Source organism: Calidris pugnax, unplaced genomic scaffold, assembly GCF_001431845.1.
Source record: "Calidris pugnax isolate Ruff unplaced genomic scaffold, ASM143184v1 scaffold102, whole genome shotgun sequence".
NCBI classification, from domain to species: domain Eukaryota; kingdom Metazoa; phylum Chordata; class Aves; order Charadriiformes; family Scolopacidae; genus Calidris; species Calidris pugnax.
Window position 1 is genome coordinate 2,572,132 of NW_015090846.1, and position 21,684 is coordinate 2,593,815.

The window sequence follows — 21,684 nt, forward strand, 5'->3', positions numbered from 1 at the left end:
TGGGGGAGTGGGGGGTGGGGAGGCAAAGCTTTTGAGGGGAAAAATGACTCCATTAAATACCTAAATGTAAAAAAAAACAAAAATAAAAAAGAAAATTTGCTTTTTTACTGTTGAGCTCTAAAGGGAAAATAGTCGGGAGGAGCAGGGAGAGGCTGGTGGTGCTGCAGGAGAAGCCATGTCCATCCCAGCCAGGTACCAGCCCCTTGCTATCCCGGGTGGCATCCAAAACCTGTCCCCCCCCACCACCACCTTGGGATTAAGGAAAAGTCTCAGGTCAGAGCACCGGGGATCAGAAAGGCTTTTTTAAAGTAAAACATTATCTTTGCAGGAACATGGCAGATCCCTGGCTGAACAGGGAGACACGTGCTCCTCACACCTCTTCCCCTTTAGCAACTCCCTCGTTTATTCCCAGGACAAACAGACAAGACTGCAGCCACCCCCTCCTCTGACCTCCTCCTGGGCAGCGTCGGGGAGTGCAATCACCTCCTATTCAGAGATAAATCCATCCCAATCTTGTTTTTTAATGTTTCCAGTAAAACCAAAGCATCTGAGAGTTCAAACTCTTGCCCGCGGCGCCTGTTGCATGAGGTTAAAGAACTGAAATCAGCTCTAAAGAGGGTATAAACCAAGCATATAAACCTGGCCAAGGGAAATGAGAGTGAAAAGCATGCAGTGTGATTATTTCTTCAGGCGGGTGAAAACTTCAGCAGAGATCAGGCTGCACTGCTGGAGATGGAGCCCAGCAAGGGGACCAGACCAAGGGATGATTATGGGGACGTGCTGGGAGCATCTACCCCATCCCTTTAGCAGTGAGGGGTTCACAGGCTGCATGCATGCCACCAAAAACCATCTTCTCCTCCAAATTCTGGGGCTACACACACACACACACACAACAAGGACCCAGGTTCCAAAGGCCTTGGGGAGTTTTTTTCATTCTCTGGGGCACAACACGAGGATCTCTCCCCAGTTTAGCATCACGGGGACGCACAGCACCGCGTTTCCCTCATTTTGAAGGCAGAGGCTGGGGCAAGGCTGGCAGCTCTCCCTGGGCACCACCTGCTCCCATTGCCATGGCTGAAAACTGGGACTTGTCTTCACTCTCACCCTCCCACAAATGGACAAGGTCATCGTTCAGGTCTGGGGAGGATCGATCCTCCCCACCTTCCACACATCCACCGCACACCGAGGTAGCACTTGAGCACCACGAACAAAATCAAAGCAGGCACTGAACATTTCACACCCCAGCATTGACTTTTTTGAAGGGCCTTAGGTGCCAATCACCACTGAAGGCAACACAAGTTGGTGCTTCCACTCTCTCCGACCTTTGAAGCCGCAAGGAAGCATTTGCCAAAGCAGGACCTGAAGCTCTGGCTGTGACCAGGACACGGTGGGATGGAGGGACAAACCTGTGCTTGCAGAGATGGGAAGAACACGTCTGGAAACCCCCTGGGTAAAGCCAATAATTTCATGGTGCAGAAGAACCCTGCACTGAGCAGAGCATCCACAGCATGAGCATGGGCAGTGGCCCTGGACCCCTGCCCCTTCCCTCTGTGCCCCCCACGAGTGCTCCCACCCCAGCACCGTGTCCCCAGGACACAGCCAGGACGAGGTGACACCCATCAGAGCAGGGACAGACACAACAAGGGACGGCAGAGACGGCAGGAAGGGAGGCTACAGCTGTTACTATTAACAGCAGAGTTAGTTAAAAAAATTCATTTCCAGGCAGCATGAAACTACATTTTGAGGGAAAGGGTTTCCAGCAAAGTCAAAAATTGAAACCACTTCATTTGCAGTCGAGCAAAACACTGTTTTCAGGCCAATTAACCCATGGAAAAGAATTATTGCTGTAGCTGTACTGCTTCATTTAGAAAACATAGGAACAAAATCTTTGGACTTTTTGGAATCTCTTCCTCCTCTTCCCCTCTAATTTGACCCAAATTTGCTTGATGAGTCCGCTGCAGACATTTGCCTGGCTCTCCCAGCAGACCCTGGAGCCAGCTGGGGTACCCGGGGGGCTGGGAATTCAGCCGGCAGCTCCTGATGGCATCTTCCCTCTCCCCACCCCGGCGTCCGCAGCGCCCGCTCGCCGGCCCCGCTCTCAGTAAAAGCCCTTCACTCGCTTGTTGTCCGGGTCGAAGGGGGACTTGGTGTGTGCTCGGGCAGGGTAGGTCACTCCCATCCGCTCCAGCTCGTAGCTGCCGTTCTTCACGAAATCCAGAGAGACCTGCAAGGCAGAACCACAGTGAAAACCCCGTTAGGTGCTGGGAGGCACCAGCCCCCTGCCACCATCCCAGCCCCATCGCTGGGCAAGCCCCACCACCACCCCACAGATGTGCTTTCCGTAGAAAACCCAGCTCTGCCATGCCGGGATGATGCATGAGAGGAGTAAAATAGATTTTTAAAAGCATTCAGCTAAAAAAATAAAAAGAATGGAGTATTTACATTTTTTTTGAGGGCTGCTTCTTTTCTCCTGTGGATTTTTTCGATGCCACCCCATGCAAGGTGTGCTCACAGCCAGGCTGTGGGAGCTCGTTGGCCAAGGGGCCAGAGCAGGCAGGCTGGGTGCAGGGATGGGACACCCAAAGGGGGTCAGCCCTGGCTGCAGGAGGGGACCATGGTGGCAGCCAGGATGTCACTGCTTGGGTTCGGCGTTGGTGTGGGGTCTGGGTCCAGCACCGAGCCCCCCAGCGAGGCCAGTGCAGATGCCCCAATGCACCAGCACAAAAGCTCTCCCCTCCTTCTGCAATTATTGCCCCAAAACCCAACGAGTTTGGGCAATAAACCTGACCCAGGGAATGCAGAGACGAGGGCTGCACATTAACATCCGCTTAACGAGCGCTGCCTCCCGGCTCAGCCAGCCAGAGTGGCCACGCAAAGGAGCTGGCAGGGCTGGGGACCCTACAGAATGGTGCCAATCCTCACCATTGCCATTTTTCACCCCAGCAGGCAGCTGCCCCCTGCCAGCCCCACAGCAGGCAGCGGTGGCAGAGCTTTGCCTGCAGCGGGGGTGCGAGGGGGGGGATTGATGCCAGGGATGCAGCCGGCAGGGATGCACTCCGCGCCGCTCTGCCGCATCCGTGCCTCGCCGGAGGCAGGAGGGGACCGTGTCCCCCCCGCCTTCCACCTCCATCCTGCTGCCTCTGTCATCACTGCCTGGGGCAGGCGGGGGCGGCCGGAGAGGGAGGAGAGAGTGGGAAAGGAAGGGAAAGAAGGTCTAAGGGGGAATGGTTCAAGGTGGGGAGAAAAGGTGGTCCCCAGGGGCTGAGGGGGCAACCGTAACACAAAGCCACTTGGCTTGGGAGCCTGGCACTGATGAAAAATCAAGGCAAGCAAGAGGAGGAAAGCACAAGCACAGGCACTGCTCTTGTTTTCCAACAGAGAGGGTCCCTGGGGACGTCATTCACAGCCCTCTGTCCCCACACGGGCTCCCTGGCCTCTGCCTAGAGCACACTGCCTTAATGAGGGCATCTGATTTACTATCCAGGAGTCTCCCAGGGTTAATTAAGAGCCTGCTGCGCTCCTATTGGCCGTTGCTCCCTATAACATAAGTTAATTCACCGCTGCAATTAAGTACTCGGATGCAATTAACATCTGAGGCAGCTCTTGAGCTGGAGAGCATTGCTGGGACCGTGCAGAGTGACAGCCGGTGACACCGACCTCGTCACCGAGCCGTGGCATCCCTCACCCTCCCACCTCCCAAGGGGAAAGCACCGGGGGCAGGGGCTGCCCTGTCTCGCTCCCCAGACGACAGTGAGTTTACAAGGGATTTGTGCATATGGCTTCAAAACCAAACAAGTGTTACGCTCCCCCCCCAGCTCCCCAGCAAGCCCCTGTCCCCAGGGGCTGGCAGTGGCAGGGGGTCTGCACTCACCGGGCCCCCCGCAGGGTCACGGATGTAGCCGTAGGCGATGGTTTTGTCGATGGCAAAGCCAAAATCTGCCCGACGGATGTGCCCGACCACCTTGCCGTCCCGCCAGACCGCCTCCAGGCCGAACATCGGCACCTTCCTGCAGGGAGAAGGCAGAGCTGCCACCAGCAAAGCCCCACACCGGGACCCCACGAGGGATGGGGGCTTGGCGGGGGGGGACTGGACCCCTGCTCTGCCCCGGGCCAGCCCATCTCCTGGTGCTCCCACTGCCCACACGTTCATTAACCTCCCCCTGCTCATCCCCAGTGCCCACAAAGCCCCTCCAGCCCCATTTGCAAAACCTCCCGCTGTTCTGGGTGGAAGGAGATAAACCCACTCCCTGTCACAGCGCTTCCAGCTCCCATTAAACATCCAGCAGGGAATTCGCGGTGGGATTTAAATTAGAGATGGAATTGGAGCATGGAAAACTGCCGGGCCGGTTTGCAACTGAGCTCCACGTGCCTGCCCGGGCACAGGGGTGGATGGAGATGGCTGAAGGTGTTCATCCCAGGGTGGCCACTGGCCTTGGGTGCTGCCCGGGGTCCCACATCCGTACTCACTCCTCAGTGGTGAAGCAGACGAGACGGCGGAAGATGCCCTTGGCTTTTTGAGCCTCCACAGCCTCCCGGCCCAGGAAGGGGATGCTGGATTTGAGCTTGCAGGTGAAGGCCAAGCCTGATTCTAGCGGGGTATCGTCGGGGCGCAGGTCTGCGTGCCAGTGCCTGTACCCTGCAGAGAGCAAGCGTGGGTCGCCCAGCCTCTCCCTACCATGGCAGCAAGCCCAGGGGGAGCAGCATCAGGAGACCAAGACATCACCCCTGCCTCTTGGACCTCCCTGGTGCCATCAAGAGAAGCCCATATTGGGGAAGTCTCAGCAAGGAGCGCTGGGGCCGGTTGAATCATAGAATCATTGAATGGTTTGGGTTGGAAGGGACCTTAAAGATCATCCAGTTCCAACCCCCCTGCCCTGGGTAGGGACACCTCCCACTAGAGCAAGTTGCTCAAAGCCTCATCCAGCCTGGCCTTGCACCCCTCCAGGGATGGAATCTCTACCAGTAGCTCCAGTCACGCTAACCCACCCCTAAAGCTGGGAAAAAAACCAGTTCCCCTGGTTCTCCAGTTGGAGACAAAGCAGCAAGCGTTGCTGTAAGGAGAGCAGGAAACCTTTCTCGATGCTGAGGCTGTTCTACCAGTGGCTCCAGTCACGTTAACCCATCCCTGAAGCTGGGAAAAAAACCATTTCCCCTGGTTCTCCAGCTGGAGACAAAGCAGCGAGCACTGTGGTGAGGAAAGCAGGAAACCTTTCTCGATGCTGAGGCTGTCGATGGCTCTGTAGCCGGCGTTGGCAATGCCGTGCCGGGCCCCCGCCTGCATCACCGCCCGGTAAACTTTCACGCAGTCCGCCCTGGGCACGTGCAGCTCCCAGCCCATCTCGCCGACGAACGACAACCTCATGGCACGGACCTGCAGAACACAAGAGCCCAAACACCCCTGTGGACCGAGTCGGTTTGCACAGCACCGGAGCCACAGGCCACCACAGCAGGGGGAAAGCCAGCTTGCCCGAGACCCTTGGGCAAAGGTTCTGCAAATGCCCTGCTTTGGTGGAAATGACCCCACTTTGGTGGAAGGCATTTCTTTGCTCTCCCTAGTGCCTGAAACCAGGATCAGACTGAATTTCTCATCTCTTGGCACCTCAAAGCCAACTATCATCAGTGCCAGTGGGCAGAGGGGGCTGCACTCAGCATCCTCTGGCCACCCATCCCAGGGCTGTGGGACCAGCACTGCTGGGCTTATGATGCTCGGGCTCCAGCCGGGCTTTTGTCTCCCTCTGCTGATCCATCCACACCAGACTAAAGCCCACAGCACCCCCCCAACCATGTGTCTCCCCAAATCAGACCATCAGGTGGGGAAGCCGGTCCCCAGCAGGACTCTCCTGCTTTGGGGCACCTCATGGCTGCTGTGCCCTGGGGGTGTCCCCCACCTGGGATGGTGCTCCCACGGCAGAGGCACCCAAAGGCTCTCTGCTCCCCGGGCAGGGCCTGAGCCTGGCATCCCAACCCGTGCCCCTCTCACCCCAGGGGGATGCCCATGTTTCCCCTGGGGGGAGGTTGTGCCCCAAAGCGTTACTCTCAGCTGCCAAATTAGCTGCTCACCAAATGCATGAAGCTCCAAAGAGGAATGAGCAGCTCAGCACAGGGGACTCAGTGCTTCTCGGGGGAAGCCTCATCCTCGGAGACATGTCTGTCTGTCTGTGCTCCCCTGGCACTGCCCTGCCCATTCCTCCCCTTGCTTCTCACTCAGGCAGCCCTGCCTACATCCTCCTACTGTCCCCGCTGAACCAGTCTGCATTCCCAAAGCTTTCCAGGCTGGTTGGGACCACCCCAACTCCGACACCTTCCCTGAAAATACCCCTTGAGTCTGAGCTGCATTTCCCTCTGCTTCATCCCTTTGGATTTCTCCGCTTCCTCCCCCGCAAACCCCCCTCTCGTTCATCCCTTTGGATGCACAGCAACTGCAAACGCGTATCTCGCTTGGGGAGAGAGATCAACTCAAGAGTTTCACTCCAGGCTGTGATCTGCAGCCTCAATAAAGCAGTTTTCAGCTCGGAAGAGACTCCCCCAGGCTGGTTCTGTTGGCCAGGCACGCTCCGCAGCTTTGGGGCTGTCTCGCCCCTGCTGGCTCTGGATGTCATTGGGGCAGAACCTGCATCTTGGCATTTGCTGAGCTTTTACTACAGCCAGGAGCTGCTCTGAGCTGCTCTAACCCTGGGTATAAACAACAACAGCCACTTCCCAAAACAGGCAGCCACAGGCAGAAGTACCAAAGGGGTGCCCGGGCTCTCTGCTACAAGGATGGACAGCAGGTGATGGCTGAGTTCCCAAACCCATCCTTGCTCCCCCCAGCACCCCCATGCTCTACCAGCCCTGCAAAAAATGTCCTCAAGCAGAGTTTAAGGCAGCTTTAAAGACACCTTAACCTTTACAACAGAAGTGGAGAGGAAAAAGGAATGCCATAGGGACTGGGAACTTATTTTGAGCCCCCTCATGAGAAGCCATGCTGAGGATCCATCCTTCCTTCTGTCCCCCCCGACAGCCCCGCAGCGAAGCACAAAGGCTGGCGAGGGCTTTTCGAGGCGCGGGGAGGCTTTTTGCTCCAGACAAAAGTGTCATCTAATTAGGGAACAGCCAGAGATCAAGCCGCTGCAGCCAACTACCATCTTCAGCACGGCAGGAGATGCTCTGGGGATTGACAGGCAACTTCCCGGCTCATTAACCCTGAGCCTGCGACTCCACAGTCAGCGCCGCAGCTGAAATGCACTTTATTTTTGGGGGCAAGTTACTGCTGGGAGAAGATTCCCCCCACACCAGCCCTGCTCCGGGGGAGCGAGCATCCCTGCAAGAGTGGTGAGGCAGAAACCAGTATCCCTCAGGAAAACTGGGGTACCAGCCACTGGCTTTGCACAGGGAGGAGCTGGGGGTTGCACCCACATGTGTGTACCCCAAGCAGGGGTGGGTCCCCCCCCCCAGCAGACACCAAAGGGGATGTCAAGGGCTGGGCTTGGCCCCCCCAGCCAGCTTTCTGCTAAATTCCCCCAGGAACAGGTTTTTCTGTTAGATTTCAACGGGAGCTATGAAATAGCATCAATTCCTGGGCCTTTCAGCAGCAATTCAAAAGCACTTTGAGTACTCTGGAAAATGAAAACCTGAACTTTACCCTGTATCCAGCAGTGAAATTCAAAGGGGGACCTTTCTCTGCTGTTCGATACAATGAGAGATGCTATATATAAACTCACAAACCAATTGGTAATTTCCAGAGTCATTAACTCTGCTGGAACTCTCCTTTCACTCCAGCTGATTTTGTTCAACTACTGAGTTAATGCTTGAAAATGTCAGCAATAACTTTTTAAAGATTTTGGGTTCAGTTTAATCCCCCTGGAAGGCGATAATATCAGCGAAGGCTTCAGCCTGCTGTCCTGAGAAACCCTCCCACTCTAATTTCGGTGTGGGATGGAGTCCCCCGTGCTCATTGTGTGGCAGGGCCCTGATGGAGACCTCCTGAAGGGTGGCATCAGGCAGGGTGACCCCCCCTCCAGCCCAGAGCCCTTGGGCAGAAAAGGTTTTTTCCTATAGTCAGGAATCCAGGCAGGGTATTTACACCCTAAAGAAGCCACAGAATTTGTAACTGCTATTTATTCCACATAAGACTGGATTATTTTTTTTGTAAACTTGAAGCAAAATGCAAATCACGCTCCTCAAGACGGGAACATTTATACACCTTTCCCAGGGGATAAGTAGATTATTACAAGATGTTATCAGTTTGCCACAGAGGTGACAGGGGAGGAGGTGGTGAGGTTTATAACTCACCAGTAGAGACTAAAATGCAACACGTTAGACAACCTGAAACCACAGATTGGCCTTTGGGTCCCCCGTACCACTGTCCCACCCCAGGGGACACTGGGCACACTGTGGGTTCTCAGTACCCGGAGCACAGGGCACACTGGTGGTAATGGTTTGGAGAATTATTCCGAGTTGGGAAAAATCTGTGGCTTAGTTAAACAGCCCCAAACTCTGGCAAGGCTCTTGCTCACAAATCAAGTAGCCTTAATTTGATTTAGCAGCAATCCCTTCAGCAGCCAGCTGCATTCGAATTAAAGCCACTTTAATTCCGAATGAAAAGTGTCCGCATGCGGCTTAACCCAATTTCGCTAATATCCAGCCTGCCTCCAGCTCCCTGTTTTCCTGCTGCTTTTTATGAGATTTAAGGCTCTACCTTCACCCCCTTCGTCTCCCATCAGACACCAACCCGAGAGCCAGAGCAAATGCTGGGCACAATCCCTCCTGCCATCCGGCTCCTCCGGCCGGGAGAGGGATGCCCTGGGACCACTGCCTGCCCAGATTTCCCAAGGGAAGGCTGGGGTATACAAACTGTACACCCTCTCCCAAAGAGGTGTTTTTACAACAGAAGGAAAATTCCATATGGGGTAAAACATCAACAAGAAACCCAGGCGGAGCTTCTCAGGCAAACCTCGCAACAGCTTTTCCCCGATACCCAAACCTGCCAGCAGCCAGATTTTCCCAGAATGTTTCTCTTCTGACAAAAACGACACTTCATGGTCACCAACTCTTCCATTCGGGCTGTTTCAAGCAGCCTGATTCGGCGGCTTCACGCATGACAAACCTCCCCAAAGACCTGCCATCGCCCCCTTTCCCCTGGGATAACTTCGGACCGTGTCGGTCTCTGCCGGGCGATGCAGGGGAGAGATTTAAGGTGCTTTTCTCACTGCCCTGCGAGAAAGCCAGCAGTGCTGCAGAACCTGACAGCAAACCCTGGGGACTGATCCACCTCCTGGCAACACAGCAAAGGACACCAAACCTCAACACCGCAAGTGATGCCACAGGGTGTTAAACCCATCGCTGCAGCCCAGGTGCCGGGTTCCAGCCTGGGAAAGGTGCATCTCCCGTGGCTTGCTGAGAACTGTCACACTTGGGACAGCAATGAATCCCCAGGTGATGCATTGGGGGGCTGGCACCCCCCACCCATGACTCCCCACCGAGCCAGGCTGACATGCTGGTTGCCACCATTGCCCCAAAGGGCTTCTCATCCCCTCGCTGTGACACCGAGGGGCTCGGCCTGAGGTGGTGGTGGTGGAGCATTACTGTTTCTGTGATTTTCTTGCATAACCACTGACGTGAGCCCTGAAGTCTGGGCAAACACAGGATGATCTGCGCTTTTACAGAAAGCTTAAGGTTGTCAGACTTCTCCTGTGATCAAATACACGGGCTCTGCAGGCTGCCCAGCCAGTACTTGACATGCTTTACATTAAGTAGTCCCTTTTTTTTATGCGTACGGGGAAAAGGAGGGGATCTAGAGTGTCAAATAAATCTCTTTATCACCAGCGCTCGCCCCTAATCTGTGGGAGGCGTCTCTCGTTCTCCCGACAGTGCTGCAAAGCCACAAATCACCATGTCCCTTCCCCACGTCAGCCCAGGCTACAACACTGCTGGGCGGGCTGGGAGAGCAGGCTGGCACCCAGCAAGCAAATGGGGAGGAAAACACCCCACTTTTTGGCCTTTTCCAACAAAAAAACCCAACCAAGCCTCCCAGCTGCCCCCCGCAGCAATATGGGGTCAGACGGAGCAGAGGATGCTCGGCTGCGTGGGCTGGTGGGCAGTCACCCCAGTGAACAGACCCCCCCAGGGGAACTGGTCACCCCATCCTACCTTGCATCCTGCGACCGTGGCCAGTTTGTGGGTGGAGAAGGGGAAAGCTTCGTTGCTGAGGTCAGTGTCGAGCACTTCTTGGAGGACAACGCGGCTGCGGGGAAAGAGCAAAGCAGCCGTGGTGAAGGGATGTAGCATTCCCTGAAGGTTATCGCTAAAACTTGCTCTCTCGTCTTGTTGGCAAGATGGATGTCTCCCTCTGAAGGGGAGCTGATGGGGGTGACATGTCAGGCGGTGACAACCTCAAAAGAAATGCCAATTCCACAGCAAATGGCACATTGCTCCAGCCAGACCATTGCCTGATGCCATGGGGCTCACACCAGGACCTGGCATCCCTCCCTCCATCCTTCTCTCTACTCCTCCATCCATCCCAGCATCCCTCCACCCATCTCTCCGTGGGCATCAGGGTCCGGAGAGGGGGCTGTGACACTCACCTCAGCGGGCCCTGGATGCTCATCATGCCCAGCTCCTCCGAGCAGTCCAGGAGTTTGCACTGGAGCTTCATGTCCTGCAGCACGTTGGTGATGTGCGACCAGTTCTGCTGAGCCACGGCCCCGCCGATAGCCAGGTAGTAGCCATCCCCTGGAAGACACCCCCCGGCAGCCCTTCAGGCTCCAGAGTGTTGGGCTGGGGGCGATGCCCAGCTCAGCTCAGGGCTGGTTTTGCTCTCCAGAGGCTGAGAGGAGCCCTGAGCCTCTCCAGCTTGCACAGCCCAAGGGGGCTGCCAAGAAAAAGGGGGTTAAATAAGTGCTGGGGCAAGGGAGGGCTTTGGGGCTCTGCTGCCTTTTACTTGTGGGGCTCAGCACAATGAAAACCAAATGACCGTTAGAACCTGAAAGAAGAAAAGGTTAAAAAAAAAAGCTGCCTGAGCCCTGGAGGTGCCTGTGCGTGTGTGTGAGCATCACAGGAAGAGAAAAAAAAAACCTCTTTGTCCCTTGAGACCAACAGCAAAAGCATCTGCTCCATTGTCCCAGTACAGAGCTGATCCCAAAGTGTGGAGGGAACTGGGAAATACAGGTGGCAGCGACCAGCCAGTGCAGGGGCTGCACTGTATATGAGGAGGAATTTCATCTCAGCAGTAATCCTGGGTGGAAAAGTCCCCAGGGATAGGGTTTGAGAGCTGATTAATACGTAATCAATCTTCCCTCTGTCTTTCCTGCCACTACAAAATTGCTCTCTCATAATCTGTCATAACGATAATAAGTACAGCCACCTACTGTAATTGGAAGAATAGACTTTGCTGCCATTAAACTCCCCCATCGCCCGACAGACCCCGCAGCTCTGCCATCCCCTTCCCGTCCCCACCCTGTCCCCCGCGAGCTCCCCAGACGAGGGGGATGCAGGATTCGCCCCACGGGGAGGGGGAGGGCTCTCTGGCACCCGACCACCCCAGGGAAAAGGCAAGATTGTGGGGGGTGCACCACCTCAGGGCTGGTCCCTTCCAAGCAGCAGCTCCGAGGGTGACACTGGATGGGGATGGGGCTCCATGAGTGCAAACCTCCTGTCTGGTGGTGGCCCCAGTGCCACCAGGTAAGGCACTTGGCAGTGCTGCCAGAGACCAGCTCAGTGTCCTCCTCCTTCTCTTCTGCTGCTGCCTAATGCCATTTCTGCCCTCTGGGCTGACTGCTCTGCTCCCTTTCAATTCCCCATTATTGTGGCTGATAAGGAGCTGGGGAGAGGTCAGAGCCGCCAGCCAGGGCTGGACAAACCCAATAACTGTGGATGAGCAGTGCAGGCCCCCGGGGACAAGGAGGATAATTGGGTTAAAGGGACCGAGGGGTAGAGGTGGAAAAAGCCAGGTGGCTGCCATTAGGTAAATGCAATCACCCTCCCCGAGCCTGCAGCCCCCCAAGCATGGGAGGGATGGAAGAGATGCTGGTGAACCTCAGACTGAACCTGCTACCATGGCTTCCCGGGACTGGAAAGGTCTTTGCCTGCATTGACACAGCAGAAAAAGGCAGTGGGAGAGGCTGGGAGCTGAGCTGCAAACCCACCACAGATCCCAGCCCCACGCTGGCTGCAAGGTGCCCACCTCCAGCATCCCTCTGCTCAGGGCTTTTACCTTCAAAAGCGGGGGCCAGGGGGGAGGCAGGGTCCCCGGGGCTGATCCGGCTGACAGTCAGGTCACTCTCCACGCCGCCACGCTTGTTCAACATGCAGGTGTACACCGTCGAGCCTGGGGAAGGAGATGGGCCCTGCTGCCCATCAGGCAGCCCCTACACAGAGCCACGGCCCTGGCAGAGGGAGAGGGGGTAGCAGGAAAATTTGTCCCCATCATTACATCAGTCTGGGTATGCCCTGACCCACCCCTGAGGTCCCAGCACCAGGAGGGGGAGAGGAATGATGCTTTTCCCCCTACATCCATGGAAATGCCCTAAGCTGCCTCCCAGCCCCAGAGAAGGGGCAGCTTCTCCTGTGCAAACCATGGCTGGCGAGGGTTGTGTTTGATTCACTCCAGTACCCATCACATCTCCAGCTGTGAGCCGCAGCTGGAGCCAGAGAGCCAGACCCCCTTCCCCTGGCCCTCCAGCTCAGAGCACATTTGCCCCTCTGTAAACGAGAGCAGAACCCCCCCTCCAGCAAGGACAGGGAAAGCAGACACTCTCACATGCTTCCCATACCCTCTGCAAAAGCAGCATTTAAAAAAAAAAAAAAGAAAAAAAAAAAAAAAAAAAAAAAAAAAAAAAGCCAATTTGGGTTCCCAATGGGTTGTTTTGGTGTAAGATGTGGTTTCCCAGGGCATCCTTCCAGGGCAGTGATCAGCATAGGTAGCACATGGCCAAACGAGAGGGAATGGCTTTAAGCTCCAACAGGGTAGGTTTAGACTGAACATTAGGAAAGAATTTTTCACAGAAAGAGAGGTCGGGCATTGGAATAGGCTGCCCGGGGAAGTGGTTGAGTCACCATCCCTGGATGTGTTTAAGAGACGTTTAGATGTGGTGTTGGGGGATATGGTGTAGGGGAGAACTTTGTAGAGTAGGGTTGATGGTTGGACTCGATGATCCCAAGGGTCTCTTCCAACCTAGACCATTCTATGATTCTGTGAATGAAAGGAGGGGGCTGAGCTGGTACCTGGTGCTTTGCTCACGTCGGCAGTGAACAGCCAGTCGGCCGCTTTGGTTGCTTCAGGGCCCACCAGGTAGAATTTGCCAAAATAAGACATGTCGAAGAGAGCCAGGGCGTTTCTGCACGTTAAGCATTCATTCTTGATCTGCAATGAAAGCCAACACACCGCTGACGTTGAGCCACACTCTCAGTCCACAAAGGGAGGCACACGCTAGAACCATTGATGCCCTGAGAAACAAGACCAGGACACGTGCCTGGTGCCTTTAAAGGCTGTAAGGCTTCAAAATACTCCTGAAAAATCAGGTATTAAATGGATCGAGTTTGATAAGCCATCCTGTATACCCAGTCCCTTTCCTTACCTCACTAACACAGTGACAGCTATCAATAATAATTGCTAAATTTTATCAAATTGGGTATTTGTCTCAAGCTGGTCTCAACTCTCTCATTTGGGAAAACAGCAGTAAAATTCCCGTGGCCTCTCCACTGAGGTTTCCGAGCACGGGCCACGCATTTCTCTTAATCTTTTTGGAACATTTTCCCTGGTTTTGGGCAAAGCTCAGTGCTTCCCCTCCCTCTGAGCCTCACCAACTCCACCCAAAGCAGTGGAGTGGCACAGGCTCTGCTGCCTCTAATTTCCCCCCAGCTCCAGATGCGCCCAGCAGTTTCAGCCTGGGGGGGAGCTGCCCCCCACACTCACAATGTCATGGTGGGGTGGGAAGTCAAAGGTGTACTCATCCCTCAGCAGCTGGTTGTAGGTGTAGTCCTTGTGGTGCTCCTGGCCGTACGCACCGTAGTAGTCGTAATCCAGAACCTGGCAAGGGGGAAGGAGTAGGGATGGGGACAGTGAGGAAGATGAGGTGAGGCCAAAGCCAAGGGTATGCTCCCAGTCACATTCACCCCATGCCAGGAGAGAAGCGGGTCCATGCAGGACCTGGTTGTGGTGATGGGTCCCTACCCTGGCATCCCTCCTTGTGATGATGGGTCCCCTACCCCATCATCCCTGTCTGTGGTGATGGGTCCCCACCTTGGCATCCCTCTGGTGATGATGGGTCCCCACCCCAGCATCCCTGTCTGTAGTGATGGGTCCCCACCTTGGCATCCCTCTGGTGATGATGGGTCCCCACCCCAGCATCCCTGCCCGCAGTGATGGGTCCTCACCCCATCATCCCTGTCTGTGGTGATGGGTCCCCACCTTGCCATCCCTCTGGTGATAATGGGTCCCCACCTTGGCATCCCTGCCCGTGGTGATGGGTCCCCACCCCAGCATCCCTGTCTGTGGTGATGGGTCCCTACCCCATCATCCTTGCCCATGGTGATAGGTCCCCAAGCCTGCATCCCTGCCCACTGCTCTTCACTATATAGAAGTGAGATCGGTGCCTCGTTGCAGGCAGATGCTGCCTGTTGCAGAGGGACAAGCAGACAGACAGACAGAACACGCACACGTGGATCTCCCTCTTACTGCTCTTACAGTGAATTAAAGCCCAACAGCTTTTATGGACCCATTTTTGCGACACACACCTCCTTGCAGTGTACCACGGACTCTGCAGATGCAGGAGGCATCCTGCACACACTGGGCACGGCCAGTACCCTCCCGCTGAGTGCCCCCCGGGACGCGTGCCCTGCTTACCGGGGCAGCTCCCCTGGGGCTGAACCAGCCGGGTCTCTCCCAGCCATGTCGCTCCTGGAAAACGCAGCCCTGTCGCAGCAGCTCCTGCACAAGCAAAGCCAGAGAAATGGGAACAAAAGGTTAAAAAAAAAAAAAAAAATTAAAAAAGCACAGCCCTGTCGCAGCAGCTCCTGCACAAGTAAAGCCAGAGAAACGGGAACAAAAGGTTAAAAAAAAATTTAAAAATAAAAAAAAAATTAAAAAAGCCTTTTCGCTCCTTTTCGAGCAGCGCCCAGGCTGCCCTCCTGCTCAAGACTCAACTTGTGACCCCTTGGCTTGTGGCCCCTTGGCTTTGGTGATCCTTTCAATACCTGAAGGGTTCTTATAGAAGAACTGGGGAGGGACTCTTCGCCAGGAAGGGTAATGATAGGACAAGGGGAAACGGTTTTAAATTGGAAGAAAAAAGATTCAGATTAGATCTCAGGAAGAAATTTTTTACTACGAGGGTGGTGAGACACTGGAACAGGTTGCCCAGAGAAGCTGTGGATGCCCCATCCCTGGAGGGGTTCAAGGCCAGGCTGGATGGGGCCTTGAGCAACCTGGTCTGGTGGGAGGTGTCCCTGCCCAGGGCAGGGGATTGGAACTGGATGATCTTTGAGGTCCCTTCCAACCCAAACCATTCTATGATCAAGCTGCCCAAATCAGGGCTGTGGCTTGTCTTTTCAAACAGTGGCAAACCCCCAGCTGCCTGCAAATTGTCTGGTATTTTTGTGTTCCCCCCTCCCTGAAAGGTGTTTGTCTCATCGTCCGACAGCCCAGCCCTGTGCCCACCAGAGCCTGAGCTGCGGCGCACGAATTACTGCCCGAGCGATGCTAAATCCAGCGAGCAAGATTCCCCCCGATGTTTACAAGAGTAATTATATAATAGCATTTAAGATTTATATGGCAACCTTTTCATTCCTCCTCTGTGCTCTCAGGAAAATCTCCCTGCACGCAATTAATTAGGGATCCATTAAGATATTTTTGTTTGGTGCCTCTGTTCGGAAAAGAATAGATTTTGTTGAACGTTTCAGAAATGATTCAGTGCCTATTTATAAAACACGGCACATGTTCTGGAGCCGCATGTATAAATACCAGGCTGTCAGTCAAATGGGCATTGCTGATTAGACATGCTATTAAAAAATAAATTGCATCCTCGGTGACAGAAAACAACCGAGCTGTCAACCAAACACCGGGGGACGGCGGGGAGGGATGTCTGTTTTACTGCTTGAGCCTCTGCTCTCCATCGGAAGAGGGATGGTGTGATAGGAATTAGAGACAGAGCAGAAATGGGCTCGAGAAATGTGGCTGCTCTTTGCTGGTAGTGACGGGGTGGGATGAGACACCAGCCCCGGGTCACCCCAAAAACCTCGGGAGCAGTGGGTGATTTTGGGGGCTCTTGAGCTGCAGTCGCTGCAATGCTGCTGATGCAGGGAACCACTGGAAACTGGGTGTTTTTTCCTCAAGTGCTGCATCTTGAAAGCGTTAACCTATGGAGATTTATGCAGGGAAGCAGCTGGGGAAGGTGGGAGCCGGGAGGAGCCCAGGCTGGCAGCTACAGGGAGCAAAACCAGTGGGGACTTAGTGGAGGCTGGAAAAATCGCATCCACGGAGGCACAGCTGCTCCCCGCTCTTCCCGCATCCCTCCCCGTGCCCTGGACTCCCTCTGCATTGTGAGATGCCCTTTTTTGGGGGGAAAACTGCTGTTGAGCTCCAAATTCAGCATGGGGCAGGAGATCCCCGCGAGCATCCAGCATCCCACAGCCCTTGCAACTGCTCCTGAGCTGGACTGGCAGGGAATGAAATAAGCTCCTGAGCCTTTCTCTCAGCTTTTCCTTTGCCCAGTGACCAGAGCCAGGCTCTTAAGCCATATCTGCTAAGTTAAATATGACAGGAGTGCTTGGCATCTCCACAATTAAACTGTCCGTGGCCCCATCACCCTTGCAGCGTGCACCTGGAGAGCTTTGGGATTTGGCAGGGATCTTCCCGGAATGGGTGGATGGGAGTAAGGATGCAGCATGCATCCCTTTTTCTGCTGCAAGGGTTTCCCAATGCTCCTCAGAAGGCAGCCCAGGTTTGGGGTGGGATGTCCTCACCTCGTGCAGGGGGTCCTTCCTCATGTTGCGCCCCGCCAGCGGCTCGTCGTGGGGGAAGACGACGGAGTAGTTCTTGGCGTAGGACTCGTGGCTCCGCTCCCGGATCCAGCGGTTGTTGTCGGTGAGGGAGTGGTGAAACCTCCTGGAAGGCAGGGAGAGGGCAGCGTCCGGATGAGCCCTCCAGCTCAGGAGATGCCTCCTCCACTGGGCATGGCCATTTTGGCCAGACCCAGATGCAGATGCAGCTGCTGTGGTGTAGAATTGCTATTCCCGCACCCATTTGATGGGTAGGAGAGCAGAGGAACCATGCAGGGCTTGGTGCTGGCCGTGCCTCAGCACTGCCCATTGGAGCTGGCACTCGCTGCAGCCCTCACCATCCCCCAGCCCTGCTCCAGCCACAGCTACCCCAGAGCTACCGGGAGCACAGCACAGCCCTGCTGGGGGAAAAAAAAAGATAAAAAAGAAGAGAATTAAGGTTAATTCTGCTTTGCTTCAGCGTGGGGCCAGCCTCAGAGCATGCCTTGTGCACAGCCCAGGTTTAAACGCAGCCCCGATGAAGGAAAGAGCCTTGGACATTCCTTACATTTTTCATCCCCTTCTCCCTAGGTCGAAAGATAAATAAAACCCCAAGCATTTTAAATTTGTTTGACATATTTTCATCTTTCAAACAGAAAAGCTCCTTGAAGGAATGTGCCAGCTCAGCACATGCTCAGGTTATTATTACCAGAGACCTATAACTCACGAGGTTTAAACGCAGCCCCGATGAAGGAAAGAGCCTTGGACATTCCTTACATTTTTCATCCCCTTCTCCCTAGGTCGAAAGATAAATAAAACCCCAAGCATTTTAAATTTGTTTGACATATTTTCATCTTTCAAACAGAAAAGCTCCTTGAAGGAATGTGCCAGCTCAGCACATGCTCAGGTTATTATTACCAGAGACCTATAACTCACGGTGGCACCTTTCCCATCCTCCGGCCGCTGCAGGCAGGGGAGGGGGGCTCTCCGAATTACCACGGGCTCCTCTCCAGCCCAGAGCCCCCAGGTCTGGAGAAAGGGAGGCAGGAAGGAGGAGAAAGACAAGAAAAAATGCCATTTGTAGGGCCTTTTAGAACAATGCTTCAAGCTTCCTTCCCTGAGGAAGAGGAGAGGCAGGGTACCAGGGCTGAGCAGTGTGAGCAAGGCAAGTGATGCTCCCCAAAAGCAGCTGTGGGCTCACCGTGAGGGCAGCTGGCTCTTCTGCAGGCATGGGACAGGCAGGAGGTGACACATGGGGTGTCATCGGCACCCCCGGCAGCCCCAGCCCCTCCACGCTGAGTCTTTCACAGCAGCAAGAGGAGCAGCAGCAGCTGCCAGATGAAATATTTACAAGCGAGCGTTTCGAGAGGATAAATATCCTAATGTGTGGAGAAGGGAGTTATTTAAAGAGGAGCTCAGTAACCACCACGGGACTGACACCAGCTTTACTGGTGATGGGGAAGACGGGATACGGGGGATGCTGGGGTCATCCAGATGCAGGGGCTGGAAAGTCCTGGCTGCTCCCTGAGCGGGGCTGGGGTCCCACGGTGCAGACCAGCCCCAGGATGGCTGGGGTTGTCCCATCCCACCCTCTGATGGTGCCCGTCCAGCCCTGGGATTTCTCCTTCCCAGGTTTGGCCCCATGGCTGGCCCGGCCGTGGGGTTGCTGGGGGCACCAGCACCGGCTCTCCCCCCAGCCCGAGTCAAGGGGGTGTTTGCTGGCACTAAAGCAACATGATTTTAAAAGCTTTGTCCCTCACAAGGTGGTTGCTGTCGCTCGCAGCCCTGTAAGAAAGCCCAAACCCAATCAAATGTAATCAAGCAAGTCGAAAGCAATTACAGAGCCAACATCTGCACAGTCAAAACTCCCGGCCCACGTCGTGCTGCAGGGAGAGGGGGAAAGCTAATCTTTCTCCTGTTGAAATCATCACCCCCCGATTATTAACTTAGAGGATTAGGCACGGCACTAATTGAACAACAACAAAACCCAAATGTAATTACCCTGTCCTTTCCCATCACCACAATCTCCTCATGTCTGGGGGAAGCTGTTTGCGTAGAAGCAGGATGAGGCCAAGGAGATAAACCCCACATGGAAATTCATTAAAGCCATCCAGTGTAATTGATTCCAGCTCCTCGGAGGGACACGGGCTGCAGCACAGATGCTGCCCGACACCCACTCCCCATGCCACCATCCAGCCCTGCCTCGAAACTTTTGGGACTGTTTAGTATGAGGAAGAGGAGGCTTAGGGGAGACCTCATCACTCTCTACAAGTTCGTGAAAGGACCCTGTAGAGAGGTTGGTGCTGGTCTCTTCTCACAGGTAATTAGTGACAGAACGAGAGGGAATGTCTTCAAGCTCCAACAGGGTAGGTTTAGATTGAACATTAGGAAAGAATTTTTCACCGAAAGAGTGGTCGGGCATTGGAACAGGCTGCCCAGGGAGGGGGTGGAGTCACCATCCCTGGCTGTGTTTAAGGGCCATTTAGATGCAGTGCTGAGGGACATGGTGTAGGGGAGGACTTTGTAGAGTAGGGGAGATGGTTGGACTCGATGATCCCAAGGGTCTCTTCCAACCTAGACGATTCTATGATTCTATGAAACCCGTCCCCAAGGACCACCCAAGGATGAGGGCTACCAACGAAGGAGCCCACAAGCCCTGGGGCAACTGGAGTGACTTGCCTGATGTCGTAGCCGTACATGTCCTTCTCCGGCCGCCCGTGGATGATCCAGTGAGCCAGCTCCCTCCCGCAGCCACCTCCCAGCATCATCCCTGGAGGGGGAAGAGATGAGGAGCCAGATGAGGCCAACAGAGCGGGCTGTGGGAGCAGGCTCTGCCCGGGATATGCTGCCCACACTGGGATGCCCGAGGTGTGATCCCTTCAGGTCTCTCTTACCAGCGCTGTTGAAGCCACAGCCAAGGAAGAAGCCTCGGACCTCTGGGGCTTCCCCCATGAGAGGCTTGTGGTCGGCAGTGAACGACTCTGCAAGACAGAAAGAGGAATGTGACGGCGAGACCAGGATGGGCGTTTTGAGGATACACACACTTCAGGAGCAGATTCCTACAGCTTCCCATGCTGGCCTTGGCCTTCTACTGCTTCTACTGGGGCGAGAGCTGGAGGACACTGAGGACTTCCCAGCATCTCAGCTTGGACATCCCCACCAGCGTGGCTCCAGCAGCACCCAGGCAGTGGAGACCAAACGGTTGCCCCAAAACTGGGATGCCCAGCATCACTCAGGGGTCTTGTGCAGCCTCCTGAAGCAAATATCCATACATATATATGCATATATTTGCCTCAGAAGCTTGCATGAGCATGCATGCACACACACATGTATATATACACATCACACTGCTGGTGGCAGAGGCAGGTGCTGGTGGCACAAAGCTCCTTTGCAGCTCCACACCATGCACAGCCTGTCCCTGCACTGTCCAGACCCTGGGCTGGGGGTAACCGTGTCCTCCACCCCCCCAGGGGGCTCGGCAGTGCCAGCATTGCTGGGGGGAGGACCTCAGTGTTAGGGTTTAGGCTGAACATTGGTGAAGCAGAACGAATCCCCAACCAGAAGGTGCAGAAGGTGCTGTGGTGGCAGAAGCAGCCTCTTGCTTTCTCCCAGTCCCTCACTCAGGGGGGCTGGCACCGACCCGTTCAACGCCATCGGGGCCATATTTCATTATGATGACTATTTTTCACCTTCATCGATTTCCATTGGGAAATGTCATCAGTTTAAGCTACTTTATTCAGCTGAGGGATTGCTGCTGATGTTGCCCAAAGCTCCTGTGCTGATGATGTCTCACGCTGCCAGCTCCTGCCCCCCACAGGGTTATCAACCACGGGTCCCCGTCCAAATCCCCGCTAGGAAGGACAGAGAACACCCTGACAGAGGTGTGCAACCCTCCTCCCTCATTTATGGTGGTTTCTCCATCCGTGTGAAAGCAGAGAGGGGAGGCAGAGTTCAGTCTGCTCCTTCCCCCCAGTAATGCCCAGCTTGTTTCCCACCATCTCCATGCCCAGGAGAAGCCAAGAGCGGAGCCAGAAGAACATTTCCACTTTCACCAAAGCAGTTTCTCCCGTGCCAATATCCCCATCCCCATACGCTAGGCTACAAATACATTGAATTACTGCAGAAACACCCAAATCTCCTCCCTGTCACCAGTGGTGCACACCTACCCTCATGGCTTTGCACTGGGACAGATGCTGAGTGCTCACAGGGGACCTTGGCCCGCTCAGCTCCAAGGCTGGATCAGCAGCCAGGGCAGAAAGAGCTTAAATCACCCCAATTCGGGGCTGCTTTCACCCCCTTTCCCTGGAGCACAGCGTGGTAGCTGCTCTGGTGGTGAAATATTGACTGCGCAGCAGAAAGGACAAGTGTTTGGTGTTTGCTTCAGCCCAGTGCCGCTCAGCCATCACCAGCAAACCAGGTGCTGGTTTAAATCAAAAACTAGAAAAGGAGGAGGCACTGACCCTTTGGAAATTATATTTCTGTACTACAAATACTCGACATATATCCATAAGGAGTCAGCTCCCCTCCGGAGGCCACCAGCTCTGCTTACACCATGGTTTCACCAAACCCCTCATACCCCAGGGCCGATGCCTCCACCTTGTACATGTCATGTTTTATCTGCCGCGGGGCAGGAGATGTGCCCTACTTTCCCCTTGTACAGCAGCTCCCTCCCTCCCCCAGGGCCTTGAGGGTTTCCCTTTAAGTGCTTCAGCAAAAAAGGAATTTTTTTTATAT

At 54.8% G+C, this 21,684-nt stretch overlaps 1 protein-coding gene across 1 annotated transcript in view; it reads right to left on the reverse strand.

Annotated features, from left to right (window-relative positions):
* Positions 1-501: 501 nt before the first annotated feature.
* The window catches only part of SARDH (sarcosine dehydrogenase), a gene marked incomplete at its 5' end in the record, with an annotated part of 32,837 nt that continues 11,654 nt past the window's right edge, over positions 502-21,684 (reverse strand). The window contains 11 exons of the mRNA XM_014942734.1: positions 502-2,224; positions 3,872-4,007; positions 4,468-4,636; positions 5,209-5,371; positions 10,129-10,222; positions 10,563-10,710; positions 12,191-12,304; positions 13,201-13,339; positions 13,892-14,005; positions 14,822-14,905; positions 16,936-17,077. Coding sequence (XP_014798220.1) covers positions 2,099-2,224; positions 3,872-4,007; positions 4,468-4,636; positions 5,209-5,371; positions 10,129-10,222; positions 10,563-10,710; positions 12,191-12,304; positions 13,201-13,339; positions 13,892-14,005; positions 14,822-14,905; positions 16,936-17,077 — 1,429 coding nt within the window. The remainder of the gene's footprint in view (positions 2,225-3,871; positions 4,008-4,467; positions 4,637-5,208; positions 5,372-10,128; positions 10,223-10,562; positions 10,711-12,190; positions 12,305-13,200; positions 13,340-13,891; positions 14,006-14,821; positions 14,906-16,935; positions 17,078-21,684) is intronic.